Consider the following 19,819-nt stretch of genomic DNA (forward strand, 5'->3'; position numbering starts at 1 on the left):
TTCTTGAAAGGATCATTCTCGTTGTTGAGGCCAGATTCGCTCCCCGTGCCCCTTCTGAGTCAATTTCACCCCTGGGAGTGTTGTTGACGACCCTCTGCGTTGTTTGATTCGTGGGGACCCCGAGAGGAATAGGATCTCGTCTGATTATATTATTTGAAGCTACCGACAGCGCCTGCTTCAACTCTACCATGACCTTATCTTGTCGCGTGAGGTGGCCTAGAATGATCGCATGTTGCTCTTGCAAGACCCTTACCGCGTCAACGACGTATTCCTCATCAGCATCATCAGGAGTGGTCTCCCGAACATATCGAGGATATTGCATGTCATGCACCGGTGTCACGTCATTACCCTCATTATGGGTGTCACTAATTGAGTCCTCGAAATGAGGTTGATCCCCTCGAATCTCGGGATTGTGCATGTCGTTAACAGTGTTATCTGCCATTTCTTATGATTTTTTCTAAGACAAAATAACCAAAACATGTTAGTAAAAAAGGCAAGGATCAATTTAATTACACGGCTGTCTAAGCCCCATGGTGGGCGTCAAACCTTTTACCTGTAAAACGGTACAGTTGAATTTATACTTGGTTTCTAAATAAATGAATTAATTTGATCCTGAAATAATAAAATAATCGAAAAATTATGCAATACTTAGCCTTAGGATATAGACGAAACAGCAGAAGCAACAGTTCCGGGAACATGATTTCCTGGCACAACAACAATGAAATAAAAAAGTAAGGAGATAAGATTGTATTGAGCTTTGTATAGAATGTAGCGTAAGTTTTCCAGAAAATTTGTGTTCTTTACAATGATATCTGAGCTCAATATTTATAGCTATGAAGGAGGTCCTAGGATCGTGCCCTTCTTTAATGTCAATTATGAGGGACATTGATGAAGATGTAATGGTGAACATAAATATCAAATTTCCTGTAACGGGTAATTGCTCTTAATGCCATGAAATATTCTCTATTAAATGCTACTGGGCGAAAAGTATTTATTACATCTTTATGAGTGTTATTCTTTCCGGTGACAAGCGAAACAGTCGCCTTCGGTCTTTGGCCATCCCCGTCTTGGGTTCCACGTGTCTCTTTTTTGGACGGCCACGTGTCATAGCATATTTTACTCTATACATATTTTAATTTATGTGAATTTATTTCCTTTTAGTCCGTGCCAAAAAGAATCACCCCTTACCGTATGTAGAAAAAATTTATCTTTATGCAATGATTTAGGGCATCTCCGACCCTTGCACCATTATTTTACACTAAAATGGTGTAAACACCAAAATGGTGCAAATAACTCCAAACTATTACACTAGTTTTTACACCAAAAAAGAATATTCCTTTTATATTTTTCTCTTTCTTCCATATTATATATATTTTTTAATTTAAATTTATTTTTTATTTCATAAAACAAATCCTTTCTTTTTTCTTTTTTACATATTCATCCCATATAATTCATATTTCTTTCTTATATAACCATTTAATATAAAATTATTTTATACCATAAATTTTTAAATAATATAAATTGTAAGCAAATATTATACATTATACATATTAATGGATAATTCAAATAAAAATGAAATCATTGATAAGATATAATTAAATAAATATTACATTATTGTAAAATTTAGTTAAATTTCTACATAAATATTTAACTTCCAGGATTAGTATGTTGCTCCCATAAATGCTCTATTAATGCATTACGAAGTGCAAAATAGACATCTTTGTCTATAAAAATAATATATATGAAAATTAATTTGTAAAAATTATACACCAAAATTAAAATATAAAATTAATATTATAATGATATTCCATAAAAAGTATAAGTAATTACAAAATTTATAGTATGTTAAATTAAAAGTATTATATAATAAAATATTGATGAATAGTAATGGTGTTGATGAATAGTGTTACGTCAGATTTGGTGTAACACTATTCACACACCAAAATGGTGTAAGAAATGTTATTGGGTTGGAGTACCAAAACATCAAATCTTATACTAAAATAACGTTTGGCGTCAAAACTAGTATTGGGTCAGAGCCACACAAAATATAAGTGTCTCATTTTACGCTACAAGTTCAAAATTTTCTGTTGCTTAAACTTCGTGCCCAGTTTATATTGACGGAAAAAATCATTTTGTGTTATGAAAATATTATATTGTGGATGTCCATTCATTACTCCGCTATAAATAATCTATTTGGTACTCTGTTGAAGTTTATCTACAAGCAGTTGATGCATGCAGGTTGCAAACAACTCAATGAAATGATTTGCAGCAACTTCTTATTAAACAGGCAGGTTGCAAGCAGCTCATGCAGACAACTTACAAGCAGCTCATGCAGGCAGGTTGCAAGCAACTCAATGAAATGATTTGCAGCAGCTTCTTATTTAACAGGCAGGTTGCAAGCAGCTCATGCAGACAACTTACAAGCAGCTAAAGAAAAGCCTTGCAGTTGCTTCCTGAAAAGCCTCGCAACTGCTTCCTTTCTTCTATAAATAGAGGAGTTTCAATTCATTATGAACATAAGTTTGAAAGTTGAATAAAATATCAATCTCCCTCTATACTTGTCTTCAGTTTATTTCTTTTATAGTCTTTATTTTATAACACGTTATCAGCACGAGACTCTGCCATTTTGAGCACTTACATCGAATTTAATTTCTATTTCAGTGTTCATCTCCGATGTAAGGCGACACTCTTATGTCCGTGGTCAAATCTTGTTCATTCCGAGCATCATAAGGCAGATTATATCCTTGAGGTGGTGAGTTTTTCTTCTTAGCAGTAATGATGTAGATATCACTTACATATGGAGTGGCCAAATTTACGTAATTTAATTTGAGCCTTTTGCTTATATTTTAATATCTTTATTATCGCTTGCTTGGTTATATGTTACATATATAGTACCTATTTTGGTATTTGTTTTCATCATTATTATCTTAATAAAGGATTACAAAGTGGATAGCATTGTTAGATTCACTTAAACTCCAGCAGAGTTTGCAAGAAATATACAACCACCAGAAGTGGTTATATTTCGTATATCTCATTGTAACTAAATTTTGTTAACCACCAGAAGTGGTATATGCCTATGACCACCAGAAGTGATAATAGGCTTTCTATGGTTACAATTAAAGATAAGCTAGAAAAATATTTTCTATATTACATGCACGCCTCGATTTGCTCTTGAAGTAGTAAATATTTTAAAAGAGGTTGAAGCATCACAATTTGATATGATTAATGCGTGTTCTGATAACTATGTTCGATTTCCTGAAGGATGAGAATTTTTGATAAATATTAATCTATTCCCTGAAATGAATGCGATAATATTAATAAAGTCGTAAATATGAATGCGCTCTTATTGTAAATATATTACAATTCACCTCCAGAAGAGTTAATATGATTGAGAGAATATATACTCAATATTTCGTATTTTAAATTTGTTCCTGAATAAGTAACACAAATGAAATTTCCTCCTGAAATAGGAAAATATTTTGAAGTTGTGTCTTTCTGTGCTTAAATAAAATAATGAGCTATTCAAAATTATTTTTGAAACATATTTTCATTCCCTGGAGTGAATGAAGAAATACCACAACTCACCTCCTGAAGAGGTAGAATAATAGAGGATATAAATATTATTTTTGTGGCATAAAAATCGTTGCCGCACGTACCTGTTGTACGTAAAACATCTTGGATAATTTTATTAAATATCATTCTAAGGCAAAAGCATTCTTGTAGAATGATTTCTACTACAACCACATTAATATATTATGGTTAGTTATTGAGTTCCCCGAAAGAAATAACAACTCGTGTATCTTTCCTTAAAAGATGCAATGACTAAGTGGTTGTCGTATTGATACAAAATATTTAGATGATAATGATATTTCTCCTTGAAGGAGATATTTGTCACAAAGTTAGTGGTAGAAATATTAAAATTCTTAGTTTTCGTCATTTATAAATTTAGAATTAGCTTTATATTGTTCATTTGATTATGATTTTCTCTCATGACACCAGAAGTGTCTGAGCAATATTTGGTAGTACAACCAAAGCTCCTGAAGAGCTAACTGTTTGTCTAGAAGACACATGACACAAGTAGTGTCTGAATAATATTTGATTGTGGACAATAAATGAAAGGCTCCCGAAGAGCTTATTTGTCATTATTGTGGTCAAAACATATGTTATGATAAACCGAAGTTTACTAATACATATGACTATCATACTGAGACTACAAATGATTGATAGATTGAAAATCTTCATGTTTCCACAATCATATGGTGTAAATATGTATGTGAGAAGTTACCCACCTTATTCTTTGAATTTGTATTGTATCATGTATCACAGTATACCAGAAGTTTACTGATGCAAAAGCAGTCACAGTAAATCAGAAATTTACTAATACAAAAGTAGCCCCAATAAATCAGAAGTTTACTGATGCAAAAGCTTATGCCATAGTAAACCAGAAGTTTACTTAGAGATAGCACATTGACAAACTTGAAGTTTTTATCTGCCATTTTTAAATGAGCTATTTGAGAATTCAGATAAGCATATACTGAAGAACTAGAAGATTCTTCAAGAATTCTCTTGTGTTGCTTGTTCTCATAATAACTTGATTATAGCAGCTAAAGTTGGGACTAAAATTCCTGAATTCTGGAATATATAAAAGGTGAATATGGGCCCATTCACCTATAATGTGAATCACTTATAAATGCATATATAAGATGGTTACATGTATGTTTATTGTCAACCTGCAGTTTGACATTTGAAATTGTCTTTCTCAATTAAGAGCATAATTTTCAGATTATGAAATCAAGATAGTTCATCTTGATGATGCTGGTTTATATCCAAGCTAGTTTAGCATTTAATACCTCCTATTAATGGCTAAACTATTGCTTATGATAACAAAACCTCATGTGTTGGTCTAAGATTTTCTGAATTGCATACAGCAACACTTGTATGCATCAGACCAACAAAATATGATAAGTCATCCCTTCACAATTGGTTTAGGATCAGAAACCAAATATTTTTACTATCTAATAACTTTTGATGTGTGGTATATGATTAATTTCTCTATCACAATGCACAAAGATATGTTTCCCAAAGAAGATTGGGGATATGAGTTAGTTTTTCTAATATTTGGGGGATGGAATAAAACAGCTAAAAAATATGCTATATGAATCGAATTATCATTAATATGATCCTCGCTTAGAAGATAATTCAAGTCAAATGCCAGAAGCATTTGCTGATCCAAAATTAAATATCATATTTCAGCTGTAAATGCTCCTATTAAAATTAAAGTCTATGAAGGATAAAGTTTATTGTACGGATAAAGCGTGGTAGACCAATCGGTTCCAAAGGTAACAATCCTTGAAAAGAATAGGAGCAAATGATCAAAATGATCATAATAAGGAGAAAATAAGCTCTGGAAGAGCCCACGACATAACATTTCATGAAACTCCAGAAGAAGTTCAGGTAAATGAAAATAAAGAAAGTGATGAGATCTCAACAAGTTATGTCACTTGCGAACTGATACGAAATGATCGTCGACAATATATTTGATACAATATAGTTCACAATATTGTAAAAGATTGTGAGGATCGGACCTGTAGTCCAGATACATGAATATGTCATGCCATTTAAATGTAAGTCATAACCTATATGACTCATTTGATTAATTCTATATGAAGACCCCTGAAGGATTTAAAATGCCTGAAGCAAATTCAAAATCTCGAAAAATGTATTCAATCAGATTACAAAGATCTTTGTACGGTTTAAAGCAATTTGGGCGCATGTGGTATAATCGCCTTAGTGAATATTTGTTAAAAGAACGTTACATAAATGATGTTATTTGTCTATGTATTTTTATAAAGAAAATGGCATCAGAATTTGTTATACTTGCTGTTTATGTTGATGACATAAATCTTGTTAGAACTCTAGAAGAGCTCCAAAAGGCAATTGAATATATTAAGAAAGAATTTGAGATGAAAGATCTTAGAAAGACAAAACTTTGTCTTGGTCTGCAAATTCAATATTTAGCAGACGGGATCTTTATCCATCAATCTGCCTATACATAAAGGGTCTTAAAATACTTTTACATGGACAAAGCGCACCCATTGAGTACACCAATGATTGTTCGATCACTTGAAGTGAATAAGGACCCGTTCCGACCTCTAGAAGAGGATGAGGAACTCCTTGGTCTTGAAACACCTTATCTCTGTGCAATTGGTGCACTTATGTATCTTGCTAATGCTACAAGGCCTCACATAGCATTTTCTGTTAATTTACTAGCAAGATATAGCTCTTCTCATATACAGAGACATTGGAATGGGATTAAGCATATATTGTGATATTTAAAGGGAACTCTTGATATGGGTTTGTTTTATGCTAACAAAGGTAGTGCAGATCTTGTTGGTTATGTAGATGCAGGTTATTTATCTGATCCCCATAAAGCTCGATCTCAAACCGGGTACGTATTTATATGTGGAGGTATTATCATATCATGACGCTCCACAAAGCAATCTATTATTGCTACTTCTTCAAATCATGCTGAGATAATAGTTATTCATGAAGCAAGTAGGGAATGCGTATGGTTGAGATCGGTGATTCATTTCATTCGAGAAAAATGTGGTTTGGAATGTGATAAAAGATCCACAATTTTATACGAAGACAATGTTGCATGCATAGACCAATGAAAGAGAGGATTTATAAAAGGAGATAGAACGAAGCACATTTCACCAAAATTATTCTACACACATGATCTTCAGAAAAATGGTGACATTGATGTGCAACAAATCCGTTCAAGTGACAATCCGGCAGATTTGTTCACTAAGTCTTTGCCAACTTCAACTTTTGAGAAGATGATATACAAGATTGGAATGCGGAGACTCAAATATTTGAAACAAGGTTTTCATTAGCGGGAGTGAAATACGCACTGTACTCTTTTTTTCTTACTAAAATTTTTTTCCATGGGGGTTTTTCTTGTAAGGTTTTTAATGAGGCAGCTAGAAATGCGTATTACTAAATATGTGTACTCTTTTTCCTTCACTAGATTTTTTCTCATTGGGTTTTTCCTAGTAAGGTTTTAACGAGGCACATTATCTTTTAATGAACATCCAAGGGAGAGTGTTATGAAAATATTATATTGTGGATGTCCATTCATTACTCCGTTATAGATAATCTTCCTGAAGAAGATTATCCATTTAGTACTCTGTTGAAGTTTATCTACAAGCAGTTGATCCAGGCAGGTTACAAGCAACTCAATGAAATGATTTGCAACAACTTCTTATTAAACAGGCAGGTTGCAAGCAGCTCATACAGACAACTTACAAGCAACTGATGTAGGCAGGTTGCAAGTAACTCAATGAAATGATTTGCAGCAGCTTCTTATTAAACAGGCAGGTTCCAAGCAGCTCATGCAAAAGTCTTACAAACAGCTAAAGAAAAGCCTTGCAGCTGCTTCCTGAAAAGTCTCGTAGCTGCTTCCTTTCTTCTATAAATAGAGTAATTTTCAGTTCATTATGAACATAAATTTAAAAATTGAATAAAATATCAATTTATCTCTATATTTCGTCTTAGTATTATTTCTTTTATAGTCTTTATTTTATAACATTTTGATTATTGAGTATTCAGATTTAGAGATTAAAAAAGCAAAGTGGCCCTTCGTCCTCCCCCTTCTTGGAAGGGGAAAAAAGAGTAAACGCTCACAAAGAAGGCACTCTATTGCTTCAGAAAGGAAGAGAAGATAGCGCACGACTGTCATGTATTCAATTTCATATTCAACAAAGCCAATGGAAGTTGTGGGTTATGCCCATTCTTTCAATTCTTTCCGACACCCACTTTCTTTCTTCAAATTCAGACCAAGCTTCAGCTCGACTACTTTCATTTCTTTAAAGAAACAGCCCATGAAATCTTTGCAAGGTGAATTTCTTGATGCTGTTACGTTCTGTGTACTAAAGACAGAAGATTATCTGTGAAATTTCTGCTTTTGTTGTTGTATTCTTACTCTGCCTGTCAATTACTAGCCTTTTTCTAACTGTTAACTCGTTTCTTTCAATTTTTACCTAATCTTTTTGTGTTTAAAAAAATTGGGGATTTAACCGTATGCTTTGCTAAAATTGAGCCAGGTACAGGAAGATATGCTATTATTTATCTAAAGCATTAAAAAAAAAACACCTGAAAGTATGCTATTAGAGTTAGAGTTAGTATTCTATTTGCTAACATAGAATTTTATAGGGTGTCCTAAATTGAATGATAACATTTTCCTTCTCCGTTTTAAATGATTCCAATTCCCAGTTCAGGCTTAAAAAATATTACAACTGATGTCTAACAAATGGATAACGACTGTCGGAGTCGTAGGCTCCAGCTATTCAAAACTTTAAAATTTAGCCACTACAAATTTCTCATTTGAAAATATTATTGATGTTAGAAATGTAGAAGATTAAAATGGTTGGAGAATGTCTGGTAACCATCAGTTGCCCTTAAAATGGGAATGTAAGATATCCTTAATAGCTCTGATGCCCATGTTGTTTCTGTTGATTAGAAATTATCTCCACGGCTGATACATCTCTTCTACAGTAAACTTAGCTTGTCTAATATGTAAATTTTTTGGGTAGAGTGCTGAAAATTTTATAGGCTTTGGTGTTTAACATCTCGTGCTATTACGAATAATCTTAGAGGTAACATTCTAACAATGTGCTTATGATGAAGGGGAAGAGGAAAAAGAAAAAGTTTCCATATTGTCTTTGGTTCATTAGAAACTTGTTACTGCCCCTTGCTTATAATCGTGCCTAGAAGTTGCTGTGTGACTAATGTGCAGCCAGAGAAACACATTTGTTCTTACTTTTTCTTTGGTATATATTGGGAAAAAAGGTGTGAAGTTGTAGGCTATATAATTAGCATATATGGCTAGAGGTGACTGTACTACATTCCTCATCATTTACGACCAATTACTTATTGAAAATATTATCTTTATCTTTATAATCATCGAATTTAGTAGTATATCTGGAAGCCAGAGAAAACTAAGCTAATTTGCAGCCTATGGCAGTGATATAAGCTACAAGCTTAAAATGATTTAGATCACTTATTTTAGTTGAATGCTTGAAGGAATAAGAATGAAGAGATGCGATCAGTGAAGGCAGCCCTGAGTAATAAGAATATTGAGGAGGCATATTTTCATCGCGTACTCTTCTAGAACTAGTGGACTAGAACTCAATTAGAAAGCTGTAACTCAAGAGTGATTCACTTCCACCATGATCCATGACCATTGTTATGGCCTCGTTAATGTTGCTAAATCCTTGTGCTTAATGGCAGTGAGAGCAGTAGCTGCTCCTGCAGAAGCCACTGCTGGATTTGATGAAATGGTTTCTGGGACCCAGCGTAAGTATTACATGCTAGGCGGTAAAGGAGGAGTTGGGAAGACAAGTTGTGCTGCTTCACTTGCTGTAAAATTTGCAAATAGTGGTCATCCCACTTTAGTAGTTTCAACTGATCCAGCACATTCCTTGAGTGATTCTTTTGCTCAGGTATAACATAGTGTTTTTTAATGAATTTCAGGCAGATTTCTGAATTCATATTTTTGTCTTCATTTTTGGATTTTTTTTTTGGGTGTCCAGTCAGATTCATTCAGTCTGCATGTTCTGTCTGTAGGATTTGACTGGCGGCACTCTAGTTCCAGTTGAAGGACCCTATTCTCCATTATTTGCCCTTGAGGTTGTGAAAAGCCTCTTCCTACTTGCTTTGGTGATATCCAACCTTGAATTAGTAATCCAGTATTGCTGTGTTCTCCTTGCTGGAGGCCGGGGGTGGGGGTGGGGTTGGCTGGGGGTTCGTAACTGAATTCGATTGTTTCATGTTTGAGGCTCATTAGAACACTATTGTCAATATGTCAGTTAAATCCTGAAAAGGCAAAGGAAGAGTTTCGAAGTGCAACCCAGACAAGTGAAGGATCTGGTATCAAAGACTTTATGGATGGCATGGGACTCGGGGTGTTTGCTGAACAGGTAAAAAAAATTCCTAAATTAAAACAAATATTTGTGAGTTCTCTTCTTTAATAAGAGTGACGGGTGTTGGAAAATAAGTCTTTTAGCTAGCAACATAAATCTTAACTTGCCTTTTCTTTCTGTCTGACTCCCTCTGCTTCCTGACTTGCATGTTTTAGTTTTGACCTTCGACTTTATTTACTAAAGATGGAGTTAATTTCACTTGTTTCACTACTAATCTATTCCTATTCTTGATCAAATATGAGCAAGCTTGGGGAATTAAAGCTTGGAGAACTACTGGATACACCCCCTCCTGGTCTAGATGAAGCAATTGCAATTTCAAAGGTGCCACAACATTCTAACTTTTAGTGTTTGTTCATATTCCCCGTGGAAAGTGTTAATATTTTCCTGCAACCTCACTGATTACAGATCTTCTTGCCAGGTTATCCAATTCCTTGAATCACAGGAATACAATATGTTTACTCGTATAGTGTTTGACACAGCCCCGACGGTGAGAAAGACATGATATATCCTGTAACTATATTTTGGGAAGACGTTCGTAATAGTTATTGGTTCCTCTCAGGGACATACTCTGCGGCTCTTGTCCTTGCCAGATTTCTTGGATAAATCAATTGGAAAGATATTGAAGGTACAAAATCTGTTCAATTCCATATCTGCTTTTGATTGGAAAAGAAAATATCATGAATGAGAAAGATGATATGGAGAGAGAATTTTCTCTCCTAGATATAAGATGATATCATTAAGATACACCAAGTTGATGCAGGTATTTGAGCAATACAACAATAAATTGGAAATATCTTTCTTTATCATGTAATTACTGACCAATGTGGTCTTCTATCAGAATAGATGTATGTAAATACTGGGGTGATATATTTTTGGCCATTCTTAAAAGAACTCCCTCCCCCCTCTTGGCTCTCACCACCAAGGTATAGAAGCAAAACCAAGATGGCATACTGTGCATCCTTAAGAATGTGGTAACATTGCATTAATGATGTGGGAAGCACCGCTCCTTAATCTCATGCTAGCAGCTCAAGTAATTAAAGACCTTGGAAGCAGAAAGAACTCTGCTATTGTGCTTATAGCTTCTCTTCCTATGTTTTCCGAGTTGACCAAATTACTTGGTTCCTTGGTGATGCTTTTTAAATTGTTTGCTGCTTAAAGTTTCTCTTCCTAATTAGAGGCAACTTTTTCATTTATGCTTCTCATTTGGACAGCTTATTTCTTTCTGCAATTGAATGAAGGCTCTAATTTTCTTTTGCTCTTCCAGCTGTCCTGTTATCATCATATTTAAAGTGCTACTGATCTGGTTCTACTCTGTAATCTCTCTTTTCAGTTGAGACAGAAGATAGCTTCAGCCACTTCAGCAATAAAGTCTGTCTTTGGCCAGGAAGGAACGCCCAAGCCAGATGCTGTAAGCTTTACATAGTTAGGAATATGTAGTGTAGGGAGTTAATACGTATAACTCCTGTCAATGTCACATTTTCCTTCCGTGTGCAGGCAGAAAAATTAGAGCGGTTAAGGGAGAGGATGATAAAAGTAAGAGAGCTTTTTCGTGACACAACCTCAACGGAATTTGTCATAGTAACAATCCCCACGGTAATGATGTAGTAATATTTGGTTTGTCTGGTGTTGTGCGTGTTTTCCTAAGAATTTGCCTGATTGAAATCTGTCCTGTACTCCTGTAGATTTCTAGCGTGTTATATATAGCTCTCATGTAAGTTAGTATAAGCCAATGTGTTAGTATAAGCCAATGTATCATTTTATTTTTTGAATATCCTTCTAGCAAAATCTTACTGTATAAGCGAGTAATTTGCTTTATATATCTTCTTTCTTTGAGCCAAAAAGTTAATATTTTTACCAAAAGCTAATCCACTTACAAGTGAACTCATGTAGCACAAGCATGGGGACTTCCTCTGGAATTGGACAGGTCGGCTGAAATGGATTTCTGGGTTTCCTGACCTTTTCTTGGGACTCCTGGAAAAACAATAGAAATGCTCTCAAACATCACACAACTTTTTTCTATAACGGTGGTGTCCGGGCCAGCTTGAGCGCACCTCGACTATTCCATTCCACTGGGTACCTGTTACTTCTCATCAACACAAGAATGGGATAACTTTGTTCACCAAGGCTTAGATAGATGAGGAGAAATCACCTAGCGTTTTTTGCTTCCGCTGGGATTTGAACCTTGGTCTCCAAAGTTTGCATCATGCAACTATTATATTTGGTCTCATAGATGAGCTTAAAATTAAAAATCAAAAAGAGCCGTAGTGTAATTCTTGAATCAGTCTCAATTAAATTTTGTAGCAAGTAATATTTTCTAATGGCATGTTGTAGAGTTCAATCATTTTTCTGAATCCAAAAGGATTTCAAGGCAAAGCAGGCAGTTTCCTGTACTGCCTAAAACAAACTAAACTCTAAATTACCCCACAGGAAACTAAAACTTGTTCTCCTGAATTATCTACCAACTACAACAAGTATTAAAGTTTTGAAAAATTGCCTAGACCTAACTTTTGGAATATGAAAAGTCTGAAATTAGAAAATGTTATAGAAATACACTTGGTGTAAACTCTTTAAAGTGCAAAATACCTTGGTTTTGTGGCCACATGAAAAAAAGTGATCTGCTTGTTGACTCATGATTCTCACTGTTTTTCCCATGGGCATCACTGTATGCCCTTTAGGTTATGGCAATTAGTGAATCGTCAAGGTTGTGTGCTTCCTTAAAGAAGGAAGATGTTCCTGTAAAGAGGCTTATTGTTAACCAGATTCTTCCGCCATCAGCCTCAGATTGCAAGTTCTGCGCAATGAAAAGAAAGGTATTCCATCTCAAGTTTTACTGTTTGCCTTTTCATGTTACTGTGGATGAGCTTGGGTCCAAACTTCTAGGTTGACTTGCAATACCATGTACAAGCAATTATGAACTCAAGCTATCTATTTTATCATATGAATTGTCATGCATCACAGCAGATTACTCATATAAATTAATATACATTGATATGTTGCCGAGATACCTATTCTACATATAGTTTTGAAACTGTCTCCGTATATGATGTCCAACGTGGTTAAAGCATTGACTTCGCTCCTCTTCAGGCATTCTCCCTGTTTTCTTTTCAATTCATAATTTGCAAATTCCAAGTCTCTTTCTTTTTGCTTTCTTTTTTCTTTTAGTTTATGCAGTTAATTTTCTCGTTTGAAAATTACATTCAAGTTTTCTGCTGAAAATTACAGCTGAAAGATTACTAATTAGCAACTTCCAGTTTAGTCTAATATGAAATGCTTACTGAGAATTTTCTCCATGCGGAAGATCACTTTATTTTTCTTTAATATGCATTTGAATTGACACCTTCCTGGACTCTTCGACATATTTCTAGCTAGGAAAAACTGATGGTTGAAGTATCACAGGACCAAAGTCGTGCTCTGGATATGATCCAGAACGACCAAGAGCTCTCTAGCCTGATGTTGGTCCAGGCACCCCTTGTTGATGTTGAGATAAGAGGTGTTCCAGCTCTTCAGTTTTTAGGGGATATCGTGTGGAAATGAAGAAAAAGAACTTCACACTGCATCAACTGATCAGGTACATTCTCCTATAGACTATCCATGTTATGCGATTTACCTGTTTATCCATTATGTTACTTGGACTCTAGAAGTTCTAGTGGTATCCAGAAATCCCTTCACTGACATTTTGATAATCTCCGCTGCTTTCTACCTTAGTTGCCTCTGGGGATTAACTGGTTCGACACAGAACTATTGCGTTGGATCTTGTCCTTTTCTTCTTTCTTTGGGATGACCGAGATGACATTTCTTTTATCGCATAGACAAAGTATTAACTAAATTATGATATTCTAGAATAGTGGAAATGTAAATGAACATATGCTACAACCATGATCATTTTCTTTTCCTAACGTCTTTTGGTGTAATCTGCACTTTGATTTATGCAAGCCTTTTTCTGAATGATACAGATGTTGCAGGTGGCATTTGTCAACGAACTGCGTTCATGGACTATGTTGTCTATCATCTTTTAATGCTCTTGCTCTAACATGTGAACAAAAAAATCATGCAATACAAGTGCTTTTTGCTGCTGAGGTACAGGTTAATACTATCTCGTCTACATTGGTATCAAGAAAATACACTAGGAGTTGCGGTTGTTCCAAATGACAAGCCAACAAAAAGAGAATGAAAAGAATAACTCTTTCATTTTAGTGAATTGATATTTGAAGTAAAAAAGAAATGTGGCAAAGCACTACTGTAACAAGTAAAATGGATGTTAGTTACCTGTTAGTACCAATGAAAACAAAAAGTTACCTGTTAGTAATATTTTTCTTTTTTTTCATACATATTGAACTTGCTTTGTGTATAAATGAGCTTTACCATGCTTTTTATTTTGTTGATTCCATAACTACAAAGAAATTGTCTTTGTGCGTGTATAAGTATGCCTTTGCTTTTATATTCTGTCAAACTTGGTTTACTAGATTCTTCCAATAACCGATAATATACTATAATGCTTGCCTTATTCCCAGATATCGTGCCCTCTGCCTCAACCTTTTGCAGAAATGTATTAATGATAGTTTGTTTGGTTGAAGGTGAGCTCTCGCTTGCATAAGCCGAATGGATACGGTAAGATTTATTCCAAAAGAATATAATAAAAATTGTATTCACCCATCCAATTTACGCGATTTTTTGCGGAACAGATTTTATATGCAACAAGGACAATCCCCAAGAACCAGATTTTATAAGTTTTCCCAGGTTATTAGTTGCAAGCAGAGGTAGTATAACCTTGGTCTATCTTTTTGAAGCAGAGGTACCAAAAAGTGTTTTCAAACTTTAAAAGAAACAGAAATATCTTCAAGATGAATGTGCAGCATATGCGATTTCTATCGACTGACATGAGACAGATCTCTCGTAATCTCCCAGGAGATAAAGTATGATGGAATTTGTACTGCTCTGCCCTGTAATAGGACAGAAGATTTATCGAGATGCATGCAGACCAATTTACTATGTCACCAGCGCGCTAACAGAGGCAGGGCAGATGAAATGGCCAAGGTCTGCTTCCACTAATACCAGACTTGGTAGGATCAGGAGAATGTTTTATAGCTCATCTATGACTTTTAATATGTTGTTGAAGTACAGGCAATTCAAGATCCATCTCATGGCATAGCCATCCGTGCAATATCAGATTTCAACTTTAGTCACTTAATCCACAGGGGTGGCAATATCACATCCCTCCCTTTGTTGTAACTTGTACCAATATCTGCGACACTGACATGGTAACTTCGGAGCTAGATACTCACTGTAGTTGTGATTCCATACCTGTTTGCGCACTCTGCCTTACATACAGATGCAAACTGCAGCATAGGCTCTTTTACAAGCTAGAGCAATAAAATACGCCTGCATTTGGCCATCAGATCAACATTTAATCGTGGTCTCTGCACTTTTTTTGGTTGAGGAATTGGTCTCTGCATAGTTTAAAGAGGTCATAAGTTCGGGAGTTCTTGCTTCACAAAGGCTTTTCCCACAGCCACAATTTGCCTTTGGAGGTGCATTTAGATTCCAAAATTTTGGTGTTATGCCAAAACTGTGTATCTGAATCACTTGAGATACTGTTTACGTTTCCCTGCTAATGCCATAGAAGGTTGAACTCATCTTAGCACAATTAATACAATCACTCATGTCCAGAACCTCGCAATCTATGACAAAATATAGAACAGTCAGTTGAGTTTGGGTATTGTAACTGTTAAAAAAGGTTTGGGTATTATAGCTGATTATGGCAACGAAAAGTTGTAATCGGCAGACACGGTTTATAGCTCTGTGAAGCATATGTAATGGCTAATATCATGTATTATCACATCAAACAGCTAGTTTTAAGTTTTGACACACTATCTTTCCAACAGAAAGCATTTTTTACCCATATTGGGCCCAACAAAGAACTTTTGCCCATGTGGCACTTTTTTCATAGTATGTAGTTAATATGGCACCAACGGAGACAAATTTATATTTAAGATTTCAGTGATGGCTTCTCTTTCAATAATGATTCACCAGTTAAAAAGAATTAGGTGTCTCCAAATCTTGAAATCAAAGAGTCCCATCTTTTACTCTTTTCAAGGGTACGAGGGAATGGCAGAGCACTGAAAACTATCCTAACCACTACGGAAGACAAACTTCCAGATAAGAACTGGAATTTTTGCCACCTAATCATTGATAAGTGCAGGTCTAAGTTTTTCAAGTTGAGAAGGACTAAGACAGAATTATTTGGAGTGCAAGTTCAGCAACGTTACCCAGGAAGCGGATATAGAGGTGAGGTTTGATACACAAGTCATCCCAAGAGAGGTAGTTTCAAATATCTTGGATCTATAATACAAGGTACCGGGGAGATTGATGAGGATGTCACGTACCGTATCGAAGCAGGATGGATGAAGTGAAGGCTCGCTTCCGGTGTCTTGTGTGATAAGAATATGCCGATGAGACTTAAAGGTAAGTTCTACAAGGTTGTAGTTAAACCGACTATGCTGTATGGAGCGGAATGTTGGCCTATCAAGAACATTCATCTCCAGAAGATAAAAGTAGCTGAGATGAGGATGTTAAGGTGGATGTGTGGGCATACCAGGTTAGATAAGATTAGAAATGAAGTTATTCGAGATAAGGTGAGAGTGACTCTTGTGGAAGATAAGATGTGGGAGGCGAGGTTGAGATGGTTTGAGCATATTAAGAGGAGAAGTATAGAAGCCCCAGTCAGAAGGTGCGAGAGGTTAGCCTCAGTAGGTATCAAGAGGGGTAGAGGTACGCCTAAGAAGTCTTGGGATGAGGTTATTAGGCGGGCCATGGTGCGGCTGGCCATAGATGGGAGGATGTGGAAGTCGAAGATTAGGGTAGAAGACAAGTAGGTAGTCGAGTGTTTCTCTTTATCTTACTCAGTTCGCTAGCATTAGTGTTAGTATGATATCTTTTTATTCGTAGATTGTTATTACTACCTATACTTTAACTATTTTCTTGACTTGGGTCTTATTTTATCTTGTTGTTATTCGTACTTGTTGCCATTACATTTTTTTCATCCGTTCTCCGGCCGAGGGTCTATCGGAAACTGCTTATCTGCCCGTCCAAGGTAGGGGTAAGGCTGCGTACATCTTACCCTCTCCAAACCCCACTTGTGGGAACTTACTGGGCTTCTTGTTGTTGTTGTTGTAATCAAAGATAAGTGCAGGTTAAACCAGTGAGTTCTATCAAATTCAGTGAAGCAGATCTATGAGGCAAAAGTATCACTAGACACTCATGTTATTTGAACTCCGCAAATTTGAGCTATTCTAGTTTGGACATCAAAAATGCAAATTCAAGATCTATATATCAGAAACATACCTCCAATTAACAGTCATCTCAATCAAGTTATTTCATGGTGGAAGGAAAGACATCTTAACCAGTCATTAACAGCCAAAATTATGAAGCTGGATATGATAGGCAGTCAGTAAGGGCCAAAATGAAGAGGCTGCATAAAAGCATTCATCTTGAATTTTTTTTTTTTTTGATAACCGTGGTGTCCGGACCAGCTTGCGCACACCTCGACTAATTCCACGGGATACCTGACACCTCCCACCAGCATCAGGTATCAGGTAACTCTATCCATCAAGGCTTGGATAGATGGGAAGAAATCATCTAGTATTTGCCTCCACTGGGATTTGAACCTGAGACCTCATGGCTCTCACCCACTTCATTGACCACTAGGCCACACCCTTGGGTGCAAAAGCATTCATCTTGAATTGAAACTGCAAAAGATGAAAACTGTTAACAGTATGAGCAAAGTACTACAGTTGGAATCATGTCCTTGCAAAGAAGACATTCTAAGCTTTTATTTCCATCCAACTGCAACCAGGCAGCTTGCCATATCCCTTCTCTTCAACCCCTTTTCTCAACCTCTCAGCATCATCCCACCTTCCCGAAGAAGCATAGATATTTGCTAGAAGAGAAAGATAGCCCGAACTCTCAGGTTCCAACTCAATACAATGCCTGGCTGCAGTCTCCCCAAGCTCTAAGTTGTTATGCAAACTGCAACCGAGAAGCAATGCTCCCCAGACACCAGCATGAGGCCGCATTGGCATGCTTTTGATCAACCCATGTGCTTCTTCTAACCGCCCTGCCCTACTTAAAAGGTCAACTACTATAGCGTAATGATCAACTGTGGGAGAAAGTCCATACTTTTGCAAGGAGATAAAGCAACGGTATGCTTCTTCTACCATACCAATGTGACTGTAGGCAGTCAATATCCCTGTGACTGTGACTATGTTTGGGTTAATTTCAGCATTCATCATCTCATCAAACAATTTGATAGCATCATTAGCCCTACCATTTATTCCACATCCCAGTATCATTGCAGTATATGCTACCAAATCCTTCTTTTTCAAGCCGTGAAAAAGCTTGTAAGCTTTATCGACACTTCCACATTTTGCATACAGGTCGATCAAACTGGTAACCAAGTAGTCATCCATTTGAATTCCAGTTTCATTCAAGAAAGACTCAATCCAAGAACCAAACTTTAGATCTCCCAGCTGAGAACAAGCAGAAAGTGCACTTGCCAAGGTCATTTTATCAGGTTGTAAATCTAACTGAAGCATTTCATTGAACAGCTGCAGAGCTTCTTTTGCCTGGCTGTTTTGAGCATAACAAGCTATCATGGCATTATATACGAGATGGTCTTTCTTCTTTAATCGTCCACAGAGTTCCTCAGCTGATTCAACATCTCCACGCTTTGAGTATCCAGAAATCAATATGATATATGAAACATTATTCTTTTGGTCCATTGCCTCAAAAAAACTGCGAGCTAATTCTACATTCCTACAATCTACATATCCGCTGATCATCGCATTCCATGAGGCAGGACTTCTCTCTGGCATCTCTCGAAATAATGCATATGCTTGCTCCATATTCCCCACCCTCGCATACCCAGAAATGATTATGTTCCAAGAAATGACATCTTTCTCTGGCATTTCATCAAAAACCCTTTGTGCCTTTGCTAAGTCACCAGATTTTACATATCCACCTAGTATTGAATTCCATGATACTATATTTTTCCCGACCATCTCCCTAAAGATATTATGGGCAAAGTCCATATTACCCACTTTTGAATAAAAATCTACTAGAGCTGTCTGCACATAGACAGCATTACAGAAGCCATACTTGTAAACTTGTGCATGAATAGATGTCCCACCAGACCTGTACAAAATCCTAGCACAAGCCTTTAAAGCAGATGATACAGCAAAAGTGTTGGGACTAACCCCACATCTCTGCAACTTTCCATATAAATCAATGGCGTCCCTGAACTGACAATGCCGAGAAAAGAAGCGGATGGTGGAAGCAACTGAGAAGACATCTAAATTTTGCACATGGTTGAGGATTAGCTTAATATACCGCGAGGTATTCCAAGAGTAATCGCTTGTAGAGTTAATTATGTGCTGAACTAGTGAGGACTCAAGATTCAACAGACCGTTAACAAGTATTGCAGCATGGATTTGCTTTGTTTGATTAACAGACAGAGGCTTAGCCAATAAGGTAGTAACTTTAGAGGCCAGCATTCAAGGGCGGCTCTAGGGTAAGGCAGGTGAAGTCCTTGCCTCTAAGATTCCCAAATATTTAAGCTTTGGTTTGAAGTACTACTATATTATTATATAATATATATTTATTAATAAAAATTCAAATTTTAATATTTTTTAAAAAGTTGGTAGAGATAGGATTGAGTTAGTTAATATGATAAATTTTTCTCTTTCATTAAATTAAACAATATATTTACCTTTCAATTCTATTTTTTCTTCCTCTAGGTATAACCTTTTTTTTATATTTCTCACGATTTTACTTTCTAATTT

The 19,819-nt window shown here is 36.0% G+C and overlaps 2 protein-coding genes across 5 annotated transcripts; one reads left to right on the forward strand and one right to left on the reverse strand.

The window, feature by feature from the left end:
* Positions 1-7,603: 7,603 nt before the first annotated feature.
* LOC107766173 (ATPase GET3B-like) lies at positions 7,604-15,613 on the forward strand. 4 transcript variants are annotated; one of them, XR_012698042.1, is made up of 14 exons: positions 7,604-7,899; positions 9,292-9,503; positions 9,628-9,690; positions 9,870-9,980; positions 10,230-10,304; positions 10,402-10,470; positions 10,543-10,608; positions 11,314-11,391; positions 11,478-11,576; positions 12,659-12,793; positions 13,380-13,551; positions 13,937-14,060; positions 14,495-14,591; positions 14,666-15,613. XR_012698042.1 is itself a non-coding variant. In XM_075228059.1 (12 exons), exons 1-11 carry the CDS (start codon positions 7,740-7,742, stop codon positions 13,515-13,517), a joined length of 1,206 nt encoding a protein of 401 aa, XP_075084160.1. In that variant the 5' UTR covers positions 7,604-7,739; the 3' UTR covers positions 13,518-13,551; positions 13,937-14,384. The 4 variants fall into 4 exon arrangements, 2 of the variants coding, with proteins under 2 accessions (XP_075084160.1, XP_075084161.1); XR_012698043.1 differs by having other exon boundaries at positions 14,558-14,591; XM_075228059.1 differs by lacking the exons at positions 14,495-14,591; positions 14,666-15,613 and having other exon boundaries at positions 13,937-14,384.
* Positions 15,614-17,324: 1,711 nt separating this feature from the next.
* LOC107766170 (pentatricopeptide repeat-containing protein At4g22760-like) lies at positions 17,325-19,588 on the reverse strand. Its single transcript, XM_016584915.2, has one exon. It carries the CDS (start codon positions 19,529-19,531, stop codon positions 17,804-17,806), a length of 1,728 nt encoding a protein of 575 aa, XP_016440401.1. The 5' UTR covers positions 19,532-19,588; the 3' UTR covers positions 17,325-17,803.
* Between the last annotated feature and the right edge of the window lie 231 nt (positions 19,589-19,819).

This window comes from Nicotiana tabacum, chromosome 13, assembly GCF_000715075.1.
Source record: "Nicotiana tabacum cultivar K326 chromosome 13, ASM71507v2, whole genome shotgun sequence".
Classification (NCBI taxonomy): Eukaryota; Viridiplantae; Streptophyta; class Magnoliopsida; order Solanales; family Solanaceae; genus Nicotiana; species Nicotiana tabacum.

Coding starts and splice junctions, on each gene's coding strand:
- LOC107766173 (XM_075228059.1), top strand. CDS start 7,740: ATGTATTCAATTTCATATTCAACAAAGCCAATGGAAGTTGTGGGTTAT. Junction 10,609..11,313: donor CAATTGGAAAGATATTGAAG/GTACAAAATCTG, acceptor CTCTCTTTTCAG/TTGAGACAGAAGATAGCTTC. Junction 11,577..12,658: donor TCATAGTAACAATCCCCACG/GTAATGATGTAG, acceptor TATGCCCTTTAG/GTTATGGCAATTAGTGAATC.
- LOC107766170 (XM_016584915.2), bottom strand. CDS start 19,531: ATGCTGGCCTCTAAAGTTACTACCTTATTGGCTAAGCCTCTGTCTGTT.